This window comes from Nyctereutes procyonoides, unplaced genomic scaffold (genome assembly GCF_905146905.1).
Source record: "Nyctereutes procyonoides isolate TBG_1078 unplaced genomic scaffold, NYPRO_anot_genome, whole genome shotgun sequence".
Classification (NCBI taxonomy): Eukaryota; Metazoa; Chordata; class Mammalia; order Carnivora; family Canidae; genus Nyctereutes; species Nyctereutes procyonoides.
Window position 1 is genome coordinate 2,775,998 of NW_026575158.1, and position 24,119 is coordinate 2,800,116.

Consider the following 24,119-nt stretch of genomic DNA (forward strand, 5'->3'; position numbering starts at 1 on the left):
GTGTTCTCTTCCCTACTGTCTACTTCAACAAACTCAAACAACATTAAATAACATATTTCACGCTGTTGGAACTTTTCATAGTTCATAAGGCACTTTAGCATGCATTACTGTGCTTAATTGCTCAGTGTCCCTGTAAGGTTACAGATGAGAACATCCTTTTGTATGTGAAAGCACCTGGCAATCTAATGTAGCAGCGTTCCTTTACCCAAAGAAAATTCAACACACATCAATTCATATTATTCAATATTTTTATTGGAGTTGATTCATTTTGATGGAACCACAGGTTTTCATGTAATGGATTGATCCACATGATCTTTATTCCAAAATAATGTATATTACTTTTCCATGTTTGCTCATTTTTTATGGAAATATTTGTTGACCTACTTCTGGCAACTTATATACAGTTTATATGCCATAAATTATAAACAAAAAATTTTTATGTTATTTCAGAGAGAGGTAGAGTGTAACATAAAAGGGAAGGCAAATTTGGGCATTTAACAATTAATCAAAATATGGAGCACCAAGTGACCTCTCCTCCAATTTTAAAAGTAAAGTGTAAAATATCTGTAAAAGCATTAGGTGTTGGTCATCATTTTTAAGGATAAAGTAAATTACAAATGTGGAACGTTGTGATATTTAGAGAGGCTGCTCTTTAAGGAAAATGTCACAATGCATTCCCCATAACTTCCAATCAATGCTCCAAATCAAATTCAGTTATTTTCATCTGACCTCCCTTATTTTTTTAATTGTGTCTTATCTGAATATCTATATCAGTTTTACTGATACATACATCTAGATTTAAGAAAGGATCCTGAAACTCCCAAATTCATTCCAAAATTTTCCAAGCCAACTTAGAGTTCTCCAGGAGAGATAGGTTGATTAAATGCTTAATTTTAAGACAAATCAGGAAGTCTTTAGCAATTAAAAAAATGACCATATGGCCTGTAATATTGCCAAGTCATCACCTATTATACAAAAGCTGGACATTCAAGGGTGCCTGGGTGGCTTAGTTGGTTGAGCGTCCTACTCTTTATTTCAGCTCAGGTCATGATCTCAGGCTTCTGAAACAGAGCCCCAGATTGCCCTCCACACTCGGCAATGAGTTCTTGGGGATTCTCTCTCTCTCTCTCCTTCTGCCCCTATCCCTGCGCTCGCTCTCTCTCTCTCTCTCTCTCTCTCTCTCTCTCTCGCTCTCTCTTTCAAATAGGTAAATACATTAAAAAAAAAGAAAATTAAAAGAACTGGACATTACACAGGGTGTGTCAATTTTATGACAAATAGCTCAGGTGTGGATTTAGTGAATAAATATAAGCTGTAATGTCAATGAGCTGAATCTTTATTTTATGAGCAAAGATAATATTTCTAAGTTCTCATCAGCTTGAAAATTCAAGAAAATGTGTGAAAGTATGCTATTTAAAGACTTAGAATCATTTTCAGCTTCACAAATATTTTTATGACAGCATACATAAATATTAAATGCAGGATTGTCATAAAGTAGGCCATTAGACACATGAACACAGAGATACAGGAATAGTCACATGAAATATTTAAAAATGAGGGTAGAACCAAAATAAAAGATAAAGCTTTTTATCTATTGTGACCTATTAATTTTCAGCAAGTGTGGGCAGATTTTAAGTTTTGAGCATACAGTAAAACAAACTGCTGACCTGAATCATATTTGTTTAAAAAACTGATCACAAGATTACTCTTAAATTTTATGTGGAAGTCTGAAGTAGGAATGTGAGGAAGACTGCATTCAAATAAATTTTAATGAACTAGACAGAGGAGTAGAATATATCTCTATGTTCGATTATCATTTGCTACAAGATTCTTATTCTTTATTTTTAGAATTAATTTGGGATAGAAGAACCATTCAACAGTAATAATGTATAAAAAATATGTTTTTACAAATCTTTTTTGAAAGAATTTGAATAGTAGATATTTGAGTTATTTTATTTTGATAATCCTGTAACTTCAGTAGACCCCAAACTTAAGACAGTTATTTTAACTCGTTAAAAATTTTACAGAGTATTTTGACACAAGTAATCTTTTTATATGTAATATTGCTTCCAAAGTATTTCCAAATAACTATTTCATCAATTCCAATATACACTTGTTAAAGAAACAATAAAAACATCACCCAAAACAGCAGAGCATGTTTAAAGTACAAGTCAGCTCTCATTCTGGACATAAACAGTATAAATTACTGGGTGTTTTTAAGTTTTCAAATGTTACTGCAGAACTCTTCTAATTCCTGTGACTTCAGTCTTATTAATTCTGAACAAAATATTTCCAATATCCAGGTCTGTGATCACACAGGTAGCTGAGCATGTTATTGTCCAAGCAAATGCGTTATGAGTCCTCAGATGATGGACTACACTGAGGCCAGATGTCAGAGGTGCTGAAATTGATCATCCATCAGTAATTTTCTATCTGTCGCAATAGCTCTGACCCATTGAACTAAATAAATATGTTTAATCACTGACTGGTCAACTTATCAAATGCTGCCCTGGGCTAAGGGGAAGGACTTGTCAAATATAGACCAGATAAAGCAAGAACCACAGCCATAGGCAAGAAAGTAACTGCATCCCTTATCTCTATCCCTTTCATCTCACTTTGGGAAAACAGACTTAGGAAATCGTATTAGGAAAACAACTTTTCAGCCAAGAGAGGACAGACAAATGTTTCCTTAAAGTTATACTGTTTTTTCTCCTATTTTTTTTCTATATAAACCAAACTATTCGTATTTTTCAATTAGACTGCAACTATATAATTTATTTATTTATTTATTTATTTATTTATTTATTTATTTATTTATTATAGTCTCACAGAGAGAGAGAGAGGCAGAGACACAGGGAGAGGGAGAAGCAGGCTCCATGCACCGGGAGCCCGACGTGGGATTCGATCCCGGGTCTCCAGGATCGCGCCCTGGGCCAAAGGCAGGCGCTAAACCGCTGCGCCACCCAGGGACTCCCAGACTGCAATTATATAAAGACATCCCAAGTTCAGTGACAGGTAGTACAATGAAACTCCAATAATTGGGAAAGAGTTAAGGAGGAGTTGTATCACAGAGTTATTTTCTGCCATGGGGCAATGGTGATTTCAGAACACCTACTCAGTCCTTAAGATAAAGCTCTCCTCTGAAAAAGAAATACCCTTCACCGTTCACATAAGCTAAGGGATTCAAAATTGCTGAATATGAACAGTTACATGACAAGCCCATTACATACAAACATTAATCATAGTTAATGAGATAAAAGGTTCCCTAACGTGTGACATTGGGTAAGTGATAGATCAGCCATCCTTTCATTGAATGTGCCAACAGCTATGTGATTATAAAGGCCAACTGCCATCACCATCCAGGAATGGAGCAAACTGAGATTAGATGCACTGCACTGACCACAAACAGTAGGCTCTCTCTGGCAGGATTCATGGAGGCGCACAAAAGACCACTCTCAGTATTAAGTTCTCTATGTCTTACTTTGCCACTGCCATGAGCTGGCAGTCATGACAGAAAACTCTTGAACTTGTTTATTCACACTTGTTTAATCCTGATTCTACACACTGACTCAGCCTGTGGGGTTAAGAAGATGGATGAGAGGAGCCAGGGCCATGAAGGGGTCAGGGTCATGATGTCGCTAGATCTCATTAACTACATCACTCAAGACACCAGTCACTCCAAAGGTCACTCCAACTGAGGACTCTGGATAGGTAAAGGAAAATCAGTTGGATGCAATGAACTGATTTTTCTGAGAACTGACATCACATATAAAAAGTAAACTATTTGAAATTTGCTTTCCAGAACCAACGATACCAACTTGTTAAAAAAAGTTTTAAGAAATGAAGAATACATTGTGGAATCACTATATTGTACACCTGAAACTAACATGACACTGCATGTTAACTAGCTGGAATTAAAATCTTTAAAAAATTTTAAAAAGAAAAGAAATCAATAAATAAAATTTTAAAAGAGAAATGAAGAATAAACTACCTACAAACTCTCAAGCAAAAAAAAAGATAACAATTGTGAAAAAGGCCATCAAAGTCTAGTGAGCCCATGAATTAACAATTACTATGTTGATTTTTTACCATGTAAAATTTGGCCTATCATACGTTAGTTGATATAAAAAGGTAGAGGAAGGGCTAGTGTTCACAAAAGGTATCACCACCATTAGAAAGCTGAAAACAACTTTTTTGGTGACAGAAAAACTAATAATTTTAATTTATTTTACAGAGATATTATAAAATAGTTGGAAGTAAAACCATTATATGAAAACATTCATGAAACCACAACGCTAGAATTTGGAAGGACTTACTAAACATGTTTGCAATTTAGATTATTTCTATGTCCTGAGTACACATGCAAGCAATTATTATGAGACATCCAAATTTCTAATTCTTTGAAGAAATAAAAACTAAAATTATGTTACATCTTATCTAATATGACCAAGTTATAGAGCAATTTATTTATATGTATAGTATTTATATCTTTTATTTTATTGGAGTATTACACAAAATTGAATTCATTTTACAGATTGTCTATTATGATAGTGATAGTGTTAACAAATGCATTAAAACACAGTGGAAATAATGATGCTTATTTCTGACAGTACTTTTTTTTAACTCCTCAATAGTTTCTCACATTTCTGAAATAAGAATATATTACATATAACCAGAAAAACATATCAAAGTGAAATACAAAATAAAGAAAAGGAAACAAACAGACATGCACAACAGAAAGGTCTTTATAGTAATTCAGATAATATGGGTCCAAAGAGAAGAGAAACGTAATTTTGGTCTAATATATGCCTGTTTATGTACATAAAATCACAAAATTTAGGTGAAAGTATTTTGGTAAATAGCAAATGGGCAGTTTACCTAATAAAATACTTTATATACTAAGGATAAGTCATATATACAACATCAAAAAAATTGCTTCATTTCCTTCTTAGAGAAACAAAACAAGATTCAAGTTATATACTAGAAATTTATACTCCTTTGTTTGCATTAAACTTAAAGAGACCAGAAATACTGGCTCAGAATGTATACAATTTTGCATAAAACATCATTTACCTTAGACCTGATTGCCTGTTTGAAAAAGAAAAATGACTTAATTATATGGTGACAAGGTGAATAGGGATTGCATAGATGTGGATACATGATCAGTTAATTCCTTAAAAGACATAGACGATTAAGGAAAAAACTCACTTACCAGTATATTATCAATTACTTGTTGTCACCCAGAATTCATATGAAGAAATTGTTTAAAAAAAAAAAAGATATTATCTGGGCTAAGAAGAAATTTGCACAGACTGGGGGACAGGCCAGTTAAAGACTGCTGCTAAACTTACTTGGTATCCAAGATTGGCTCCTCTAAGTTTCTTGAAGCCAAATGTAAATGATATATTAGAAATCTCTTTTTTTTTTCCAATAAACAGTTCAGTAATCATAGATGACCCTTTATATTAGCTCAGTTTGATTTCCCTTTTCTCGAGGACAAATGATCTAGCCCATCCTCCTCAACCTTAAATTCAAGAAAACAGACTCAGAGAGATTAAACGTTTCCCAAGAATTACAGACCTAGTTAACAGTAGAAAAGAGGCAGAATCTGGTGCTTTCTGGAAAAAGAAATTCCCAGAATTATCTTTTCCCTACATCGCTGTCTCATGAAACTGGCTCCTTATTTGTCATCTTAAGCCTGCCTCTCACCAGCTAGGGGCTCAGATTAAGTCAGTTCATTTCTCAGGGCCTCAGTTTCTACTCCTGAACAAGACTGATGATCTCTAAAGTTCCTCCAACCTGCCAGCTTCTAAATGCACGGTTTTACAATGACCTGATTCACCCGAAGTTTGCGTCTTTTTTTTTTCCTGATTTAATCCTACATTTATTTCTTGTGAGAAAGCTTCCATTAATGCCCCTGTAATTAACATCAAACCCAAATGGAATGAATGGGAGATTTTCTTATGCACAGGATAAGGACCCTTAAATAAGAATGAATAATGATAATATTTCCCAGAAGACAACTATGGCAGCCCTCAAGTATGATTAACTAGACCACTCCTTGTCTCTCTTTCTCCACAGAAATAGAACAGTTCATTTGCATGTCATCTGATATAAAGAGATTCTAGCATATAATGGGTTATTACCATTGGGTACTTCATTAGTAAAGCTTTTCCTTATGATGTGATAGAATAGAAAAAGACAAAGTAAATTGAGATTCTTACATCTCTATTAATGACATACACATTTGGAGATTAGATTCTATCAGCTTATCCATCAATCCTAAAGAACCAAACAAGTACTTAGGAAGGGTTTTACAAGTTGACCCCTTTCTAGGTAGCCCTGTTTAACAACAGACTTTGGAGAGAGGCTGCTTTTAAAAAGAAAATCCTATATGAATATTAAACACAGCATTTCCCCCCTTCGTTTAAGAATATTCAAAGCAGATCCAGGAAGAAAACAAAAATAAATCAGCCTTTCTATCAAGCTGCTCTTGAATTTGGACATGTGGGTCCTGGGGAATTATATGTTATAAATGAGGGGTTGGGCTACAAAATGCAATTAATTTAATTGCTTATAATCTCAGAGGATTTCAAAATAAGATGTGTAAGATGTGTGGACAAATGGGATTTTTCCAAGGACTTTTCATGAAACATGATAATACTAAATTTAAGGAAATTATTTCTACTTTATAGAATTCCTTGTGAATAGGAAAGTGATGAGGATTATTCTGCAATTGAATAGGTCACCAAGACTGTTTGTCACTTTGTTTCATTATTGTGGGAGACCGATTTTTCCTTTGAGGAAAAATAAAGCAAAGTCATACCAAAAATATATAGTTCTACATAATTTTTAAGGTTTTCTTCTGATCACATTATCACATTGGTTTTGGTCTGCCTGTAATCCTTAAGACCCCAGGAAAGAAGTCATACACGATATCATTGCCCAGCCTGCTAAGGCAAAATCTGCAACTTCTATCTAGTGGTTCTTTTCTTTCCTCAAAGGTCAACAGAACAAGTATATTCTCTCTTTGTCTTGACAGTTCTTGATGTGCTTGGTGAGAACTACCAGACCTACCAATGTCTTCATTGCTCCTGGTTCAATAAATCCAATTCCTTCTACTTTTCCTACTTGTGACAGTCTTAAACACTTGATATTTCTCATCTAGAAGTATTCCTCGTTTCATGGTGCATTTAATTTGACACTCAGAACTACTAACAGTATTCTACCCATAGTTTTAGCAACAAAGAATCAGGCTGGATTGCATTTCTTAATCTCAATGGAATTTAGAGTAAGAGAATTTCAGCAGCTATATAAAGGACCCTAAAGGATCCCATTCATTATCATATATTAGGGACTCTTTACTCCCATGAACAACCACACCCATTTTACATTAACCTCCACAGCTTCCCCTTAAAAAATGCCTATCATTAAACTAAACAACCATGATGGAGCAAAAATCAGAAACAGAAGGAAAATTCATAGAACTGTATGTAGAATGTACTGCATGTTGAATTTATGAATTCAATGAATTTGTAAGTCTGATTAAGTAATTTTAAACAGATCACAAACAAGTCACAAAAAATATGAAATATTCAGTATTTAAGTAAAACATTTAAATATTTAAAAGTTACAAAGCAAATTATTCAGGGGGTGCCTGGGTGGCTGAGTTAGTTGAGCATCTGACTCTTGATTTTGGCTCAGGTCATGGTCTCAGGGTTGTGAATTCAAGCCCAGTGTCGGGCTTCAGGCGTACTCTGCTTGGGATTCTCTTTCTCCCTCTGCCCCTATCTGCCTCCCTCTTTAAGTCAATAAACAAATGAATACATAATTTGGTTCCTAATAAGATATCTCTTATTTATATTTTAATGTATATCTAAGAGAGTTTAACAATTCATTTATTTTAACTTTTTATTTTGAGATAATTATGGCTTTATAATAAGTTGTAAAGCTAGTACAGAGGTCCTGTGTACCCTCCACCCAGTAACCCCTCCAATGGTTATATCTTATATAATGATAGCATAATACCCAAACTAGGCATCTGACATGGGTACAATGTACATGTGTAGGTTATTCTATATCATCTTACCGTATATACACCTTTGTGTAATCACCATCACCATCAAGATGCATGACTGTTTCATCAACACAAAGAATACCTCCTTGTTCTCTGTTCACGGTCACACCTATGCCTCTGTCCACACCATCCCTAACTCCTGGCAACCCCTAATCTATTTTCTATCACTATAATTTTGTCATTTTGAAAAGCTTATTTAAATGAAATCATACAGTCTGTGATCTTTTAAAATGGCCTTTTTCACGGAGTATAATGCCCTTGAGATCCATCCAATAAGTTGGATGGATGGATCTCAATTTATTCCTTTTTATTGTTGAATCATATTCTATGATATGGGTATAGCAGGCTTTGTTTAACCATTTACTTGTTGAGGAACATTTTAATTGCTTCCATTCTTTGCTGCCACAAATAAAATTTTTATTTAAGTAATTTTTTTTTTATTTTGGCAAAAGGTATATAGTAATTTCTTGGCCCACTCTTAACATGCTAGTGATGTTTAACATCTTTTCATGTGCTTATTTGCCATCCATAGATCCTTTTTGGTGAAATGTCTCTTCATGTCTTGTCCCCATTTTCTAATTGGATTATTTCAGTTAGTGTTGAATTTCAAGAGACCTTTACACATTCTAAATATGAGTTTTGTCAGATATATGTTAGGATATATGTTATTTACAAATATGTTCCCCTACTGTATTACTTATCTCTTTATCCTCTTAATAGGATCTTTCAGAGAATAAATGTTTTTCACTTTAATGAAGTCACTTTTTTTTTTTTTTGGTTTGTGTTATGGTATCATGTCTAAGAACTCTTCACTAAGTCCTAGATACCAAAGGGTTTATCTTATCTTCTAAAGGTTCTCTAGTTTTATACTTTATTTACATTTAAGTCTATGATCCATTTTAAATTCATTTTTGTAGAATGTGTGTGGTTTAAGTTGAGGAGGTTCTTTTTCCTTTCTTTCTTTTTTTTTCTTTTTTTTTGCCTATGGAAACCCAATTGCCCCAATATCATTTATACCATTTATTGGAAAGACTAACTTTCATTTAATTCATTTTAAAAGGAAAGTTATTTGAAAGCCAAACTGACCAATGTTCATGATACTATGTACTGAACTAAGAAACTATCAAAGTCAGCAAATATTGACAAGTACATATGCCATGAGATAAATGCATGTAAGTATGTCAGTAATTCTCAAAAACTCTAGAAAATATTATAAAGGTATCATTGCTCTTATCATGCCCCATTTTCTATAAAACTTAGTCAAGTTATCTTTAGATATTTAATGATAGATGGTTCATCTTATGAATTGGATTCTTCATCTTCAAGCTGCTTTGACCTGCAAATGTGTCAATAAGAACTGAAAGTGATGGATTTTCCTGATACTGATATTTGACAACTAGGAACTGTACAGAGAAAATCAAATTACTTGAATAAACTAATGAGCTCTCGAATGTCAATATATAACTAAATAAAAAGAAAGTAAAGATTACCCTTTCTGTTGTTCCTTTTCTTTAATATCCCATGAATCACAGAATTTTAACACCAGAACAAAGCTTTAGACTTCATCTAGTCCAGCATCCTCCTTGTATACATATAATCAGATCATCATCTCTGAGTAAAATAACTAAAACAAATGCTAGGGATTTCCTCTATGTGTCTAAGGATTTTATTTGTTTGTTTAAATGAATCAATAAGGGGTCTTAGTGGTTAACAAAGCAGACTCTAGAGGAAGTTGTCTGAGTTCAAATCCTGAATCTCACTGCAGTCTAAAAAATTACAAGTTAATTCTTTGGGCCTCAGCTATAACAGAGAGTAAATAACAGGGTTATTCTGAGAACGAAATAAATCATAAGTATAAAACATTTTTAAAAACCAGCCTGGCATTTAGTAAGCAGCAGTGATTATTATTACTCATTTCTACCCAGAGAAATCATTCCACTCCTTTCATAATCCTCATGGCAGAATCAACCTCTTCCTCCACTGAATCCCCTCAGAATGTCAGCCCAAGGACTTACACATTTTGCATCAACCTGTTAACACATTTGGACAGCAAGAGTCATGTCTTGCTCTTGTTTTGTTTTGACCTGAGGTTTAAAAAAAAAAAAAAACATAAAATATAACATCTTTACCCTTTGTAAGTGTAGAGTTCAGCAGTGTTAAGTATATTCACATTATTGTGTAACAAATCTCCAGGGCTTTTTCATCTCACAACAATGAAACTTTATACACATTAAACAGCTCTTCTAAATGCCTGTAGCCTCAATACTTAGCTGAGTACTTAGCAACTGGAAAGTACTGTAGGAAAATGTAGCAAACTGAATTTATATAATGCCTTGAACCACAAATTCCTGACTTAAATGTTTGTCAATTCTCTTGGAATGCCATCTCTCCTCTTTATGATATCAACTTAATTCATCAGCTTATCTCAACCCTCACCCTACTATACTGTAACTTGCAGTAGGCCTCCCCATCCATGTTCTCCAATACTCCCATCTAATGTACGCTATGTTTAACAAATCTCCTTCATACCACACTTGCAAGTAACACTTCTCTATCAAAAACACTAAAAGGCTCCCTTAGGTCTTTGAGGAGAATACTCAACTCCTGAGTTTGAGTCATTGCCAATCTCTACTTCCCTGTTTAAATTACCTCCCTCTATCCCCCTAAGTACATTCTCCAAATCAGCATATACTTATCTTCTCCAAACTAGCCAACATGGCCTCAGGGTTTTGCTTTTATACTTCTCTCCAGTTTCCTACAGGCCCTTTTCATTTATATTCAACCAGAAGCATCTGGTGCCACTCTTACTTCTGGTGGCATACTTTTTTTTTTTTTAAGATTTTATTTACTTATTAATGAGAGACATGGAGAGAGAGGCAGAGACATAGGCAGAGGGAGAAGAAGGCTCCCTGTGAGAAGCCCAATGTGGGACTAAGTCCCAGCACCCTGGGATCACGACCAGAGCCAAAGGCAGATGCTCAACCACTGAGCCACCCAGGCAGCCCCCCAGAGCAAACTCTTTGTGAAGGCCCTTACTCTACAACACAGGGGAAGAAGGTCTTTTGATGAAGTTGCCCAAGTTTCTCAGAAATAACACAACACCACTGAGGATATCATCTCTTAAAATCACTCTCAATTACTAACAACTAGGAAACCCAATAAAGACTTTTTAACTGATTTAAGGAAAAGCATTGAATGTGCTCACTCAATGTGAATCAGCAGAGAAAGTAAGAAGCAGGAAAGTGAGGCAGGGTAATATACAGGAAATGGTCTATAGCACATATGACTTCTATTATGGAAATAAAGTCATATTGTGTTATTGTCAACTTTATAGTATATAAATGGATAAAGTTTGTTATAAAATCTTAGTATAGACTTAGATGTTAGATAACTACATAGAAAAGCTTAATGATGGCCTTTATAAATACTAGGAAGTACTTGTATAACTGGGAAACAGCTTGCTTATCGGAAAAAAAAAATAATATAGATAAAAAAAAGAGCTCCTTCTCTTCTTAGATGTAAATATAAGCTTAATTCCCAAACCTTTATTTGTGATGTGACTCAATGTGCCAATAACAAATAATCAATCAGACTTTTAGAGCCTGTAATATAGCTAACATCCTTGTTTGTTGGCCTTGTAAGTGTTATATAACAGGCTTAATCAGGGAATAAGTGCCTACAAATGGTAGATTTTCTGCAAAAGCAAAATAAACATACAAAAAAAAAAAAAAAACTGTTGGGATTCACCAGCGTCTGGGCCTGTATATCTATCTGTCACATCATCAAACCCCTGCCATCAAACAATCCTTGTTTGATTTCTAACCAAGTCCCAGCAATACTAACTTACTGACGTCTACCCAGGCCCAGGAAAGTAATGCTAGGGAATTTTAGAGAGATAATAGATATCACCCCAAGCAGGAACCCAAATTATTTCTTGTGAAACATATACTCAATTGACAAAAATGTATAAATATCTTCTATTTTTTTTTTTTTAATGGCGGTTGGGAATGTTGTTTTGTTTTTGAAATCTTCTAAGGGGGAAAAAAAAACAATTCCAATGATATAGATAGAATAAAAGAGTATGTCAGTTTTATGATTGAACCTCACCCTTTAGCAGTTAAACCATAAACTGCTACAAATTTTTATGCAAAATTTACAGAGTTGAACAAAATTTTACCTACTATCTTTACTTCTATACTGCTATAGAGAGCTTACCAACTCATGCATGAAAGAAGGGCAATCATGTGGGGCTGCTTATAATAGAAAGATGTGTATTATATTTATCAGAAATGAATTCAATCTAAAGAAGAAAACTGGGGACTGGCCATTGTGCTGAAACACAAATCTTGAGAGAAAAGCCTACAAGTTGCAGCCCAAATTACATTTTCTTTTTTTTTTTTAAGATTTTATTTATTTATTCATAGACACAGAGAGAGAGGCAGAGACACAGACAGAGGGAGAAGCAGGCTCCATGCAGGAAGCCCGATGTGGGACTCGAACCTGGGTCTCCAGGATCACACCCCAGGCTGCAAGCGGCACCAAACCGCTGCACCACTGGGGCTGCCCCAAATTACATTTTCTAAGTATAATGTCAACCTGTATGCATTTTTATTAAAATCAACTTATATTTACATACTAATAGAAATCTAATAAATTGAAGCTTATGGGTAGAAAAACCCTCCACAATCTTGAATATTGTGAATATTTGTTTCTAGTTAAATACATCTGTTTTCTGATACCCAAATGTTTGCTTTGTCTTTTGTTTCTAGTTAAATATATATATTTTATTTTTAAGTACTTTCTATACCCAACTACCCAACCTGGGACTTGAACTTAAAACCTAAAGATCAAGAGTCACATGCTCTACTGACTAAGCCAGTTAGGCCTCCCTAGTTAAAGATATTTTAGATTGATTCTTTGATGCCTATACATTCATGGCCTATAATACATTCAATTGAGTTTACAGATTTCTTTTAAAACAACCCCAGACCAACATTGTAGATACAGGGCAGAACAAAATCTATAGAATGCTACAATAGTTGATTCTCATGATTAATTTCTTCTTAATACTATGTTAGTAGAGGTTTCCCCTGTTTTAAGATTAATAGTCTGTATTAATTTGCTAGGGCTGCTATAAGACTGGATGACCAAAACAACAGAAATTTATTTTCTCACAGTTCTGAAGGCTAGACATGTGAAATCAAGGTGTTGTAGGCTTCAGTTTCTTCTGAGGTCTCCCTCCTTGGCTTGCAGACAGCCCCCTTTCTGCTGTGTTCTCATGAGCTATTTCCTATATGTGTCTGTATCCCTGGTGTCTCTCTGCATGTCCAAATGTCCTGTCCTTATAAGGACACCAGTCATATTGAATTATACCCACCCTAGTGGCTACATTTTAACTTACCACTCTAAAGGTTCTACCTCCAGATATAGTCATAGTCCAAGGTACTAGGGGTTACGGCTTCAGCCCTAACTTGGCCCAAGTACCTTGGATTATGAACATTTTTCTGTTGCTAATCTACCAAAACAACAACAAAAACACAAACACAAATTAAAAAACATAAACAAAACTCTGAATTCTCTCTTAAAATTTGTAGAAACACAATTAGAAGAATCATGAAAAAATCAGTTGCACCTACATTCTTTATGGTCAAAAACTATGAGTATCAGTTCCAGATTGACTTACGGTCCCTTGTGCACTTAAATTGATTGGTTTGTTTGTATGTTTATTTGTTTTAGGAAAGTCATGGTGTGATAACTTCAAAGTCACATATAATTTGAATAGATTTATCAACCATATGACTCAGTGATTGTTTCCCTAGGTATATACCCAAGAAAATACCCAAATGAAGCCCTATGTCTACCCAAAAACTTGCACAGGAATGCTCATAGAAGCGTTACTCGTAACAAAAAGTGGAGACAACCCAAATGCACATCAAAAGTGTATAGAAAGAATGTAGTATTATCCACACTATAGAATATTATTCAGCAAAATGAAGGAATGAAGTACTGATAGATATTACAACAAGGATGAGACTTGAAAACATTATACTAAGAAAAAGAAGACCATATACTGTATGACTCCATTTATATGAAATGTCTGGACTAGGCAAATGTATAGAAATGGAAAGTAGATAAGTGTTTGCTCAGAACTGAGGCAGGAGGGTTTGAGAGGAATGGGGATTGACTGCTAATGGGTATAAGGTTTCCTTTAGGAGTGATGAAAATGTTCTATATTTAATTGTGGTGTGGGCTGGACAACTCTGTGAATATACTAAAGAACAATGAATTGTACACTTTCAAAGGTATATTGTATGGTAAATGAACTGTATCTCAATAAAGCAATTTTAAATAAAAACTCTCCATGGTTTGGCCTTTTTTGAAATTTATTTTGTGTCTTTGTGGAGTATAAAGGTAATTTGCCTGTATAATATTCATTGACAGCCCAAAGAAAAGAAGAAAGTCACATATTTATTAACTTGGAAACATCAAGGAAACAATTTACCTTGTGTTCATTTTTAATGCCACCTGTGACCTCTATTACTAAAGTCAGTCTACTCCTGTAGCCTCTCTTCCTTGTACAGATAAAACATCAATTTAGTTTTGGATTTAAAGCAAACAGGATCATTATGTTTGTAGAGTGTTCCATAGCTTTGCTATTCTAGCAATCTGTGACCTATAAATAATGCAAGGCCTTTGCCTTCTCTAAACGACTTTCTTGCAGCATGAGTCTTGATACACAGAAACAAAAAAAAAAGAAAGAAGAAAAAGGAAGGAAGGAAGGATGGAAGGAAGGAAGGAAGGAAGGAAGGAAGGAAGGTAGGGAGGGAGGAAGGGAGGAAGGAAGGAGAAGAAAAAGAAGAAAAAAGAAAAGAAAGAAAGAAGGAAAGAAAGAAAGAAAGAAAGAAAGAAAGAAAGAAAGAAAGAAAGAAAGAAAGAAAGAAAAAAGAAAGAAAGAAAGAAAGAAAGAAAGAAAGAAAGAAAGAAAGAAAGAAGAAAGAAAGAAAGAAAGAAAGAAAGAAAGAAAGAAAGAAAGAAAGAAAGATAGATCACCACACAGTCATGGAATTCAATCTATTTCTAGTCCCCAATTAAATTATGAATCACATTTGTCCAGTTTTGAAGTTGCATCAAAAGCCACTTTTTAAGTATTTTGCCATTCTATCTTTATCAAGCAAAATCAAACCACAGCTAATCTGAAAAGTTTTTCTGTTTTGCTTTAGAAGAAAGCAAAGAAAAAAAAAAAAGATCGGTTTCTATGTGACCCCTGACCTTTGAACCACAACCTCCCTGCCACTAAAGCGTTCAGCACCTCATTTAATCTCCCCTCTCTACACTGGTATAGTGCTTAAAAAAAGGAAACAGAAAACATAATCTGGGGACTTCATCAATTTTTCATGAATTTTCATTTAGGCCAGAACCCCCTCTTACCCTGGTCGATAGATCAAGCTGCTGTCATATATTTACCACCTGGGGCTACGGCAGCTATCTCTAGGGGCTGCCACTGACTCAGGCTGTATCAGAGGCTGCCACAAACTGTGGAGGGACCCTGTGCTCTTTCTGCTCCAAACACAGGGAGACCTGGTGTTCAAATTGAAATCCTATCTGCATCAGCTCCACCTCTGCCCTCTTGGTGGTCTCATCGGAAGAGTGCATATTAACTTCTTCAGTGCCAGGTGCTTTGCTAATAAGGACCCTGCAATTCTGTTTTCTAAATATGTAAAAATTGCTTTCACCTAAAGACCTTTCTTGAGTTCAAGGGATTTGAAAAACACTTTCTGGATCACTCTTTTTTTTATTTTTTCAAACCGAGAGGGAGAAAGCAAATATGAAGTGAGTGATTCAACTCTCCTTATCAGTGACTGTTCTTGAATATTTTTTCCCTCCACTATCTTATGCGGTTATATAAAACTGAAGTTTGTATTAAAGGAAAACAAAAAGAGAACATATACAGTAAGGTGAAGAACAGTCTGACTTCTTTCTATACAACCTGTCAAGACAGATGGTTATCAGTACAATTGCACATTTCATCTGACAGCAGAAACCAAGATTTTTTAAAGTAAAAATGAAAACCAAGGTGAAGCAAGGAGAGCCCCAAAACATCCATATTTTTCATCAATAATCATTTCACAATAAAAGTTGTAACAAATGTGTTTGCTACTTATCCTTACACTCTTAATCACCTAGATACCAGAGATTAGTAATTCTCAACTGATTTTGACCTCCCTGGGGGACATTTGGCAGTGTGCAGAGATATTTTTAGTTGTCACAGCTCTGGTTGGGGGTCTTATTGGCAGCTCGTGGGCAAAGGCCAGAGATGCTGCTAAACATCTTACAATGCGGAGCACAGCCCCACAACAAAGAGATATCTGACCCCAAATGGCAATTGTACAGAGGCTGGATAGCTTGCTCTAGTTGCCTCACACTGCATTCAGTGAGGAACTAAATTCTTGGAAGAACAGACGCATTTGCCACTCCAATTCCACCACCTACTCATTTTTCAGCTGCCATGTTCTCTCCACTCCTGGAGTCCACAGGGTACTTTTTATTTAATCATTATGTGGCATTTGCATTACAGAACATTTTTTTTTTCTTAAAGTTATTTCCTTGTTCATCAGGTCACTTCACTCTCCATAGGCCATCACTGTGACACCTCAGAGCCCCCTAACCAGTACTTCTTTCCTTCACCCTCCATTACATACTGGGGTTCCAAGCAAAATGAATGATCTCAGCCCTTCTTAACTACTCCCTGCAGCCTCCCTGGGCAGTCATGTCCACTTTTTTCATCTACTCCCATCACTTTACCCTTCATGCGGTAAAAATCTCTCTTCTCAGTTCTAGAAGTTCCCTTTTTAATGGAACATGAGATATTTTTACCTTAATGTTTCATTGGCATATTAAATAATACAGCCAAAACTGACTTCACTCTTCTGTTCCCATTACATTTATTTCTCCTACACCTGCCATCACTATGGATGTAGCAGTATATACTTAGGCTCTCAGTGGGAAAAAAATAAACAAACAAATCAACAACAAAAAACACTGAGAATAATCTATTATCCTCTAAATCCCTAAACTGATCATAAAGTGATATGATTTATAATTTCTAAAGCTGATTCAAGCTATTTTCTTCTTTCAATCTTTGCTGCTAGTTTCAGTACAAAATCTAATATTTACTATTTTCTGAACCCTTTGACAGCCTCTTAACTCTTCTCTGACTTCAATCATCATCCTCTTAACCTAATCTTCAATTCTCTTTCAAAGAGAATATACATAACAAAAAAATCTACTTTTCCAACTTATGCTGCTCACCAACCTATATAAAGCTACCTGCAGTTCTCCAAATACACAGCGTTGCTAGGCTTCCATTCTTTCCTTTACTGGATAAAACAGTGATGTGTTATGATTGAACATTTATTGTTGAACATTCTAAATTACGAAAGCCAAACTCTGACTTAATCTATAGTTATTCTTCTATCATTTTATAAAAAAATATACTTTGGTAACAAATAATACTGCAAAAGCACAATGCTTTGGACCAAATTTCCATATTAATACATTTTATGAAACACATAAGGAAAGAGAGATGACTGATGATCTAATGTGAAAGAGATGAGAAGCATATAAATGGGTATTATTGGATCTTGTGTTGCCTCAAATGGCATGAACTGTTGACACGGCATTAGAAGAAAGAATTTTATTCACTAGCTAAATCCAATTTAGCAGCTTTCTTGTTTCCCTCTCTAGGTCAAAAGTATTTTTAGCATTTCTCAAAGCTCATTGATTTAAAAATAAAAAGTGCTACTGTCACAGTACACAAGAAAAAAATCATGACTTAAAATTTTCCTCCTAAAACAGTTTGATTCATTATTAATGATGCAATTAGGAAAGAGGACAATCTGTAGGTTAAATAAAAATACAAGATGTATGTGTGCTGGAAGGAATTTTTAAAAAGCTAAGTTTTAAGGAAAAAGATGTTTATAGCTGCCCAATAACAAAATGACTGGCCAATTTAGATAAATAGTAAGAAGAAAAGTTAGTTGATAATTAAAAACAGATATTTGCCTCTGAGTAGATAACATTAAAATTTTTTTCAATTAAAAAATTGTAATTGTTATTTATGTAATAGGCCAAATATCATTTAGAGTGTTTTCCCGAATTTGGCATAATTCCTTAAAACTAAAAATTAGAAGAATCAGGATCTGGTCTTCAAAATCCCACTAACTTATTGCCTGAGTTTTCATCACTTAATTATCATGGGTTTCTATAAAATGGGAGAATAATGCTTGTTATATTTACTATAAAGGGATTTGATGGGGAAAGAAAAATCAGGGAATTTGACTTTGAAATATTTCAATATGTTTGAAATTTACCAGGAATAAGACATTTCAAAATAAAAATAGATTTGGGAATATTTATTCTGGAGGTTTTGTGTGTATTTCAAATCTCACTAAACTGTACTTAATTAAACAGCGTCTTGAATGAAGTTATAAAAATGAAATTACCCAGTGCCCTGTGCAAAAATTGCATTGCTAGCTAAGGTCCTAATGCTCCTATCTCAAAGTACTTCAGAAAACAAATTTGGGTTTTAGGATTCTTCTAGTTTTTTTTCCTGTTAGATGTACACATTTCAAGCATTAGCGGGTTTTAGATTTCCTAGTACAAACTGTAAAGACAGGACACTTGAGAACAAAAGATTTCATTGAGGTAGCTGCAGAAGAACTAGTATAACTTTGGTTACTAAGAGATGTTTTCCTATTTAAAGTTGATAAATTGTTGAGAATTGCAAAACACACATACACAAGTTTTATAATGGAGTGTGATATCATGTAGCCTGTGAGTACAAGTAGTACCAAGTTTCACTACAGACATGAGACCATGAGCTATTATTTAGCACTCCCTTCTAGCCATATAAACAAGACTTATGCACCTTGAAATAACTCAAATTTCTTATCTGTGAAGACATACTGTACAACCAGAAAGTTGAAAAGTATAAACTTTTTTATGCCCAATTGTTGCCATCTTATTAATGATAAATTCCAGATAAAAATCTTTCTGCAGAATAAATAATGTCAACTTTTTATGATACCATTTAAATTATGACACTAAATATCTATAAACCAAAAAATCTATCATATATTTTAATTTTTTCTGGAAAATGACGCATGAAGTTATGAAGTCAATATTCAAATAGATGCAAAGCATTGATATCTTGATTTACAAATGCTATCTGGATTATCTAATGAATAAATAAACATATTTTTCAAATGCCAATGGCAGGGCAAGCCCTTAACTACTGCTGATTACCAAGACTGGACAAAATGCTTCCATGTACGAATATTTTGTCTCTACAGAAATGATCTCTTCTCTGATGAATTTTACGGACAGAAAAAATAAATAAATATAGTTCCTGTATTCTCCCTTACATGCCTACAGTAAGGATTCCTGAATTCAGACTGGAAGTAAAAGAATTAATATATTCTAGAGAGTGTATTCTTTTTAAAGATGTTTAACAAAAATTATATTTAGAAATATATGTGTATAATATATATAACAGGTATATATAAATAACAGAAATAGATATAGCACTGAATTTATGCCTATATTTGATGCCATGTTACATGTAAACTTTTCATTTTAACATAGCTGACTTTAATAGCTTGATTATGTCTCTCATTAATAATTCAAATTTTATTTTATTTTTTTTAATAATTCAAATTTTAAACATGACCACATCATTGTCACTTTGCTTTAAGGTAAAAACATGATTTCCACCTTGCTTCAATATAATGAAATTTATTGCAATACCATGGCTTGACATTATTTTGACCAGCTTTCTTTGGAGAAGGCAAAGTAAAAAACTATGCATGGCATGTTGATTGTTTTCTTCTTTAGGTATTAAGCACCCATGGGGACAAATCAAAGCTTACTAAAAATAAATCAAAGTGAAAGTGCATGCTATTTCCGAGACTCATTATCTTTACTTACATGCCACTTCCAGAGATGCATTTCGACTTACTGCTTCACCGAGATAGTTCCTCGCAACACAGACGTAGCTTCCTTCATCGGGTTTGCTTCTGCGCCCATGAACAATGCGCAAGAAAAATAAGGATCCGCTGGGCAGAAGCATCCTGTGAGACCGGGGATCATCCTTGTCAGTCTCCACCCGCTCGCCATCCTTGTACCACTCAATGGTGGGCGTTGGCCGGCCCTCTGCCTTACAGTTCAAGGTGGTGGGCTCTCCCTTAGAGACAATGACATCTGAAGGGTGCTCCACAATCCGCGGAGGGAAGTCTTCTTGGCGAAGACGAGATCCTACAAAACAGGAGAGAATGAAGACAAGTGTTAACATTTTCCCATCTATAGCTTGTGTCTCTCTTGGGTTCACACTGGTGAAATTAAACTCTTCAATTATTCAAAATGCACTTATTACTATTTTATTTATGTTCCATACTTTTGTTCTTGATGCATCTCCTAAGTCATCCCAACTCCTTTGTGGAATAATATAGCAATAAATTATTATGTTAATTCTAATGAGTCAGGTTTAAATGTCCCATGAATCATGGCAAGGAAGAGTAAGAGAGTAAAAAATTTTCTTTTGGGTAGTAAGATGAGGAATATTAATCTCCTGTCCTCCAAGTGATTACTATCTACTGGGGAACAAAGCCAAGTGGGCAAGTACCCAGTATACACAGTCTGGTGTATCATGCTGGCATGGTGTCATCAGACTTAATATAAAAATAGACCCACACAATGTGTACAAATATTAACTCAATTTAACAGATGAGGGCAGCCCGGGTGGCTCAGTGGTTTAGCACCACCTTCAGCCCAGGGCCTGATGCTGGAGGCCCAGGATCGAGTCCCACATCAGACTCTCTGCATGGAGCCTGCTTCTCCCTCTGCCTGTGTCTCTGCCTCTCTCTCTCTCTCTCTCTCTCTCTCTCTCTCTCTCTGTGTGTGTCTCTCATGAATGAGTAAATAAAATCTTAAAAAAAAAAAAAAAAACAGATGAGGAAGCACGTTAGGAAACGGCATCAATTGCCCAGAAATCTAGAAGAAATAAGCAGGTAAGGCAGGTTTTGAACCCAGGGACACCTGGCTGAGGAATTCAAGTATAAATCATTATCTTAAAATAAAATAAGTGTTGTATGGAGATCCAAGAAATGCCTTATGGGAATAAAGTGGGGAAAAAAATGTTAACTGTAACTAAAGTGTAATGAGGCCTCCCCTGAAAAGGCATCATTTAAATTGAGAGATAAAGAATAAAACTATGTGGAGGGGAAAAAGACATTCAAATTGAAGAAACAACATGAGACCATTGGAGTATGTGCACAATACATTTCATAATCAGGGAGGAAGCTGATATGGCAGGTGGAGGTGAGAGCTAGTCTTAGGAACCCAGACAATCAGGCTTTCAATACCATGCTAGGGATTGTGATCTTCATTCTACATGGCTAACAGATTTTGAGAGAACAGTGACATGACTATCTGTGTGTCAGAAAGGTATTTTTGGTGTGCAGTGTAAAAGATAAAGAGCAATAGAGGCAAAAGGACAGTTGAAAGTTACTTCATGATTCCAGGGAACAATAAAAGGAACCTGACTTTGAGAAGTGATGCTGGTAGGAGAAAAAAAAAAAGAAGAAGAAGAAGAAAGAAAGAAAGATACAAGGCATGTCTTAAAATAGCTCTTGACAGAATTTGGTATATCACCATATAGTAAGGAAGGGTGATGGGCACCAATGACTTCCTTGTGAGTGCAATGAAAGTGGGACCATTTGGGATGCCTGGGCGGTTCAGTGGTTGAGCATCTGCCTTTGGCTCAGGGTGTGATCCTGGAGTCCTGGAATTGAGTCCCACATCCAGCTTCCTGCATGGAGCCTGCTTCTGCCTCTGCTTATGTCTCTGCCTCTTTCTCTGTGTCTCTCATGAATAAATAAATAAAATCTTAAAAAAAAAAAAAAGTGGGGCCATTAAGGGGTAGAAAAAAACAGGAAGGAAGGACCTATTGGTATTTTAAGATGAAAAATTTGCATAATATGTTCTTTTGAATACTTTCAGCTAAGGTGTAACCGGCCATTATTTGTGAAAGGGTCTTAGCAGCTCCGACACATAAATCTCAAAGACTTGGAGAGAGAAATAACCATGTCTGAGGACATGATGATAGTCTAGACATAGCTTTCACATTTTCCAACCAATCATCTAATATAATCACATTTCAGCTCAATAAATAGAAATAATATTTACTCCTCAATGTTATTCCACTTTATTTTCACTATTAATTAAAAACACGGATTTTAATTTAATAAAGGGCATTTAATTTGGTAGTGAATGAACCTTTTCTTTTCTGAGGAAGATTAATTTTAAAGGTTGCTGAATACCATTTGTTGTCTTATCAGAGCTAAGAAGGAGCTTACACATTACAAGTGCTGGTTATCTAAAGCCAAAGAGTACACAGGTCAGATATTTTTTTCAATGCACTAAAGAAACCCAAAGCATTAAAATATGGACAGATAATCACATTGTATACCATAAGAATAAAGAAGGTTATATATTGAAAGTACTGGGTCCCTAAAGCAAATGATGAACTTAATATAAAAATTAAGATTTATTTTTAAAAGAAATGATAGGAAAATACCTCAAAGTTTTTAAAAGTGAATGGCTAATCACAGTTTGCAAATCAGTGACATACTGCCAAGTATAAAGGTCTGGACTCAGAAACAAATGGAACAAAAGTTAATCTCACGTTTCACGTAGCAGGCATATAGTCTACAATCACCTTGTTTAGCTACCTTCCTCGTTCTTCTCTGGTTTCCCACATGCACTTATCTACAGCTCCCCTATGTCAAAGTTGTTCTATTATTAAAACTAAGCAAGTCAATCATCCATGTTATTAGAGTGCTATTTACTTTATCAAATAGTTCCCCACTTTATTAGGCAGTTAGCTTAGAGAAGTCCTGCAGAGGACCTGAAATATATGCATACTTGTTAAATAAATATAAAATAATTGGCTTATAAAAGGAAAAAAGGCAAAATATCCAAATTGCTTAGCGATAAGATATCGAATCCAGTATGTCCAGAATTTTACCCATTTATCACTATAACATATGTAAACCTATTCTAATGTTGTCACATTCGGAAATCCTTTTAGTCATTTTATTCCTACTGTTACAAAAACTTCAAAAGGTCATCTACAATCTAAGAGGTAAAATTATGATTAGAATTTTGATGATCTTGAGTTAAGCAATATGTTTTTGGGCACCAAAAGCACATGCCACGAATGAAACAATTAATGAATTGGTTTCATTGGACTTAAATATTTGTTCTTAGAAAAAAAATCAAAAGAATGAAAAGACAATCCACAAAATCAGAAAAAAATACTTGTAAGTCATATATCTAATAGGGGTCTTATACCTGGAATACATAAAGAACTTTTATAGCTCAATAAAAATAGAAATAACCAAATTCTAAAATGAGCAAAGAATTTGAACAGATATCTATGCAAAAAACCCAGACAAATGGCCAGTAAGCATGTGAAAAGATTCTTGACATCATTAGTTATTAAGGAAATACAAATCAAAATCTCAGTGAGATACATTTCATACCCAGAAGAATGACAATAATCAAAAAAAGGTAAAATGACAAGTATTTTCAGGGATGTGGAAAATTTGAGAGCCTCATATATTGTTGGTGGGAGTGTAAAATGGTACAGGTGCAAGTAGCACTTTGGAAAATACTCTCAATTTTCTTGAAAAGTTTTGGAATTAACATATGACCCAGCAATTCAACCCTTAGTTATATATATATTGAAGAGAAAGTGTTACAGCAACACAAAAACCTGTACCTGAATGTAATGTTCATAACACCATTATTCATTATTCATAATAACAAAAAAAAGTTAAAGAACCCAAAAATCCAACTGCTAAACAAATGAATATATGCTATATATCCACATAATGAAATATTATTCAGCAATTAGGAAAAAAAATGAAGTCTTTATCCCCACTACAACATGGATGAACCCTGAAAACCCTATACTACGTGGAAG

The 24,119-nt window shown here is 34.6% G+C and overlaps 1 protein-coding gene across 5 annotated transcripts in view; it reads right to left on the reverse strand.

The window, feature by feature from the left end:
- The window catches only part of ROBO2 (roundabout guidance receptor 2), a 581,315-nt gene that overhangs the window by 503,103 nt on the left and 54,093 nt on the right, over positions 1–24,119 (reverse strand). For all 5 annotated transcript variants that reach the window (XM_055313854.1, XM_055313852.1, XM_055313851.1 and 2 more), the window contains exon 2: positions 20,063–20,389. In XM_055313854.1, coding sequence (XP_055169829.1) covers positions 20,063–20,389 — 327 coding nt within the window. The remainder of the gene's footprint in view (positions 1–20,062; positions 20,390–24,119) is intronic.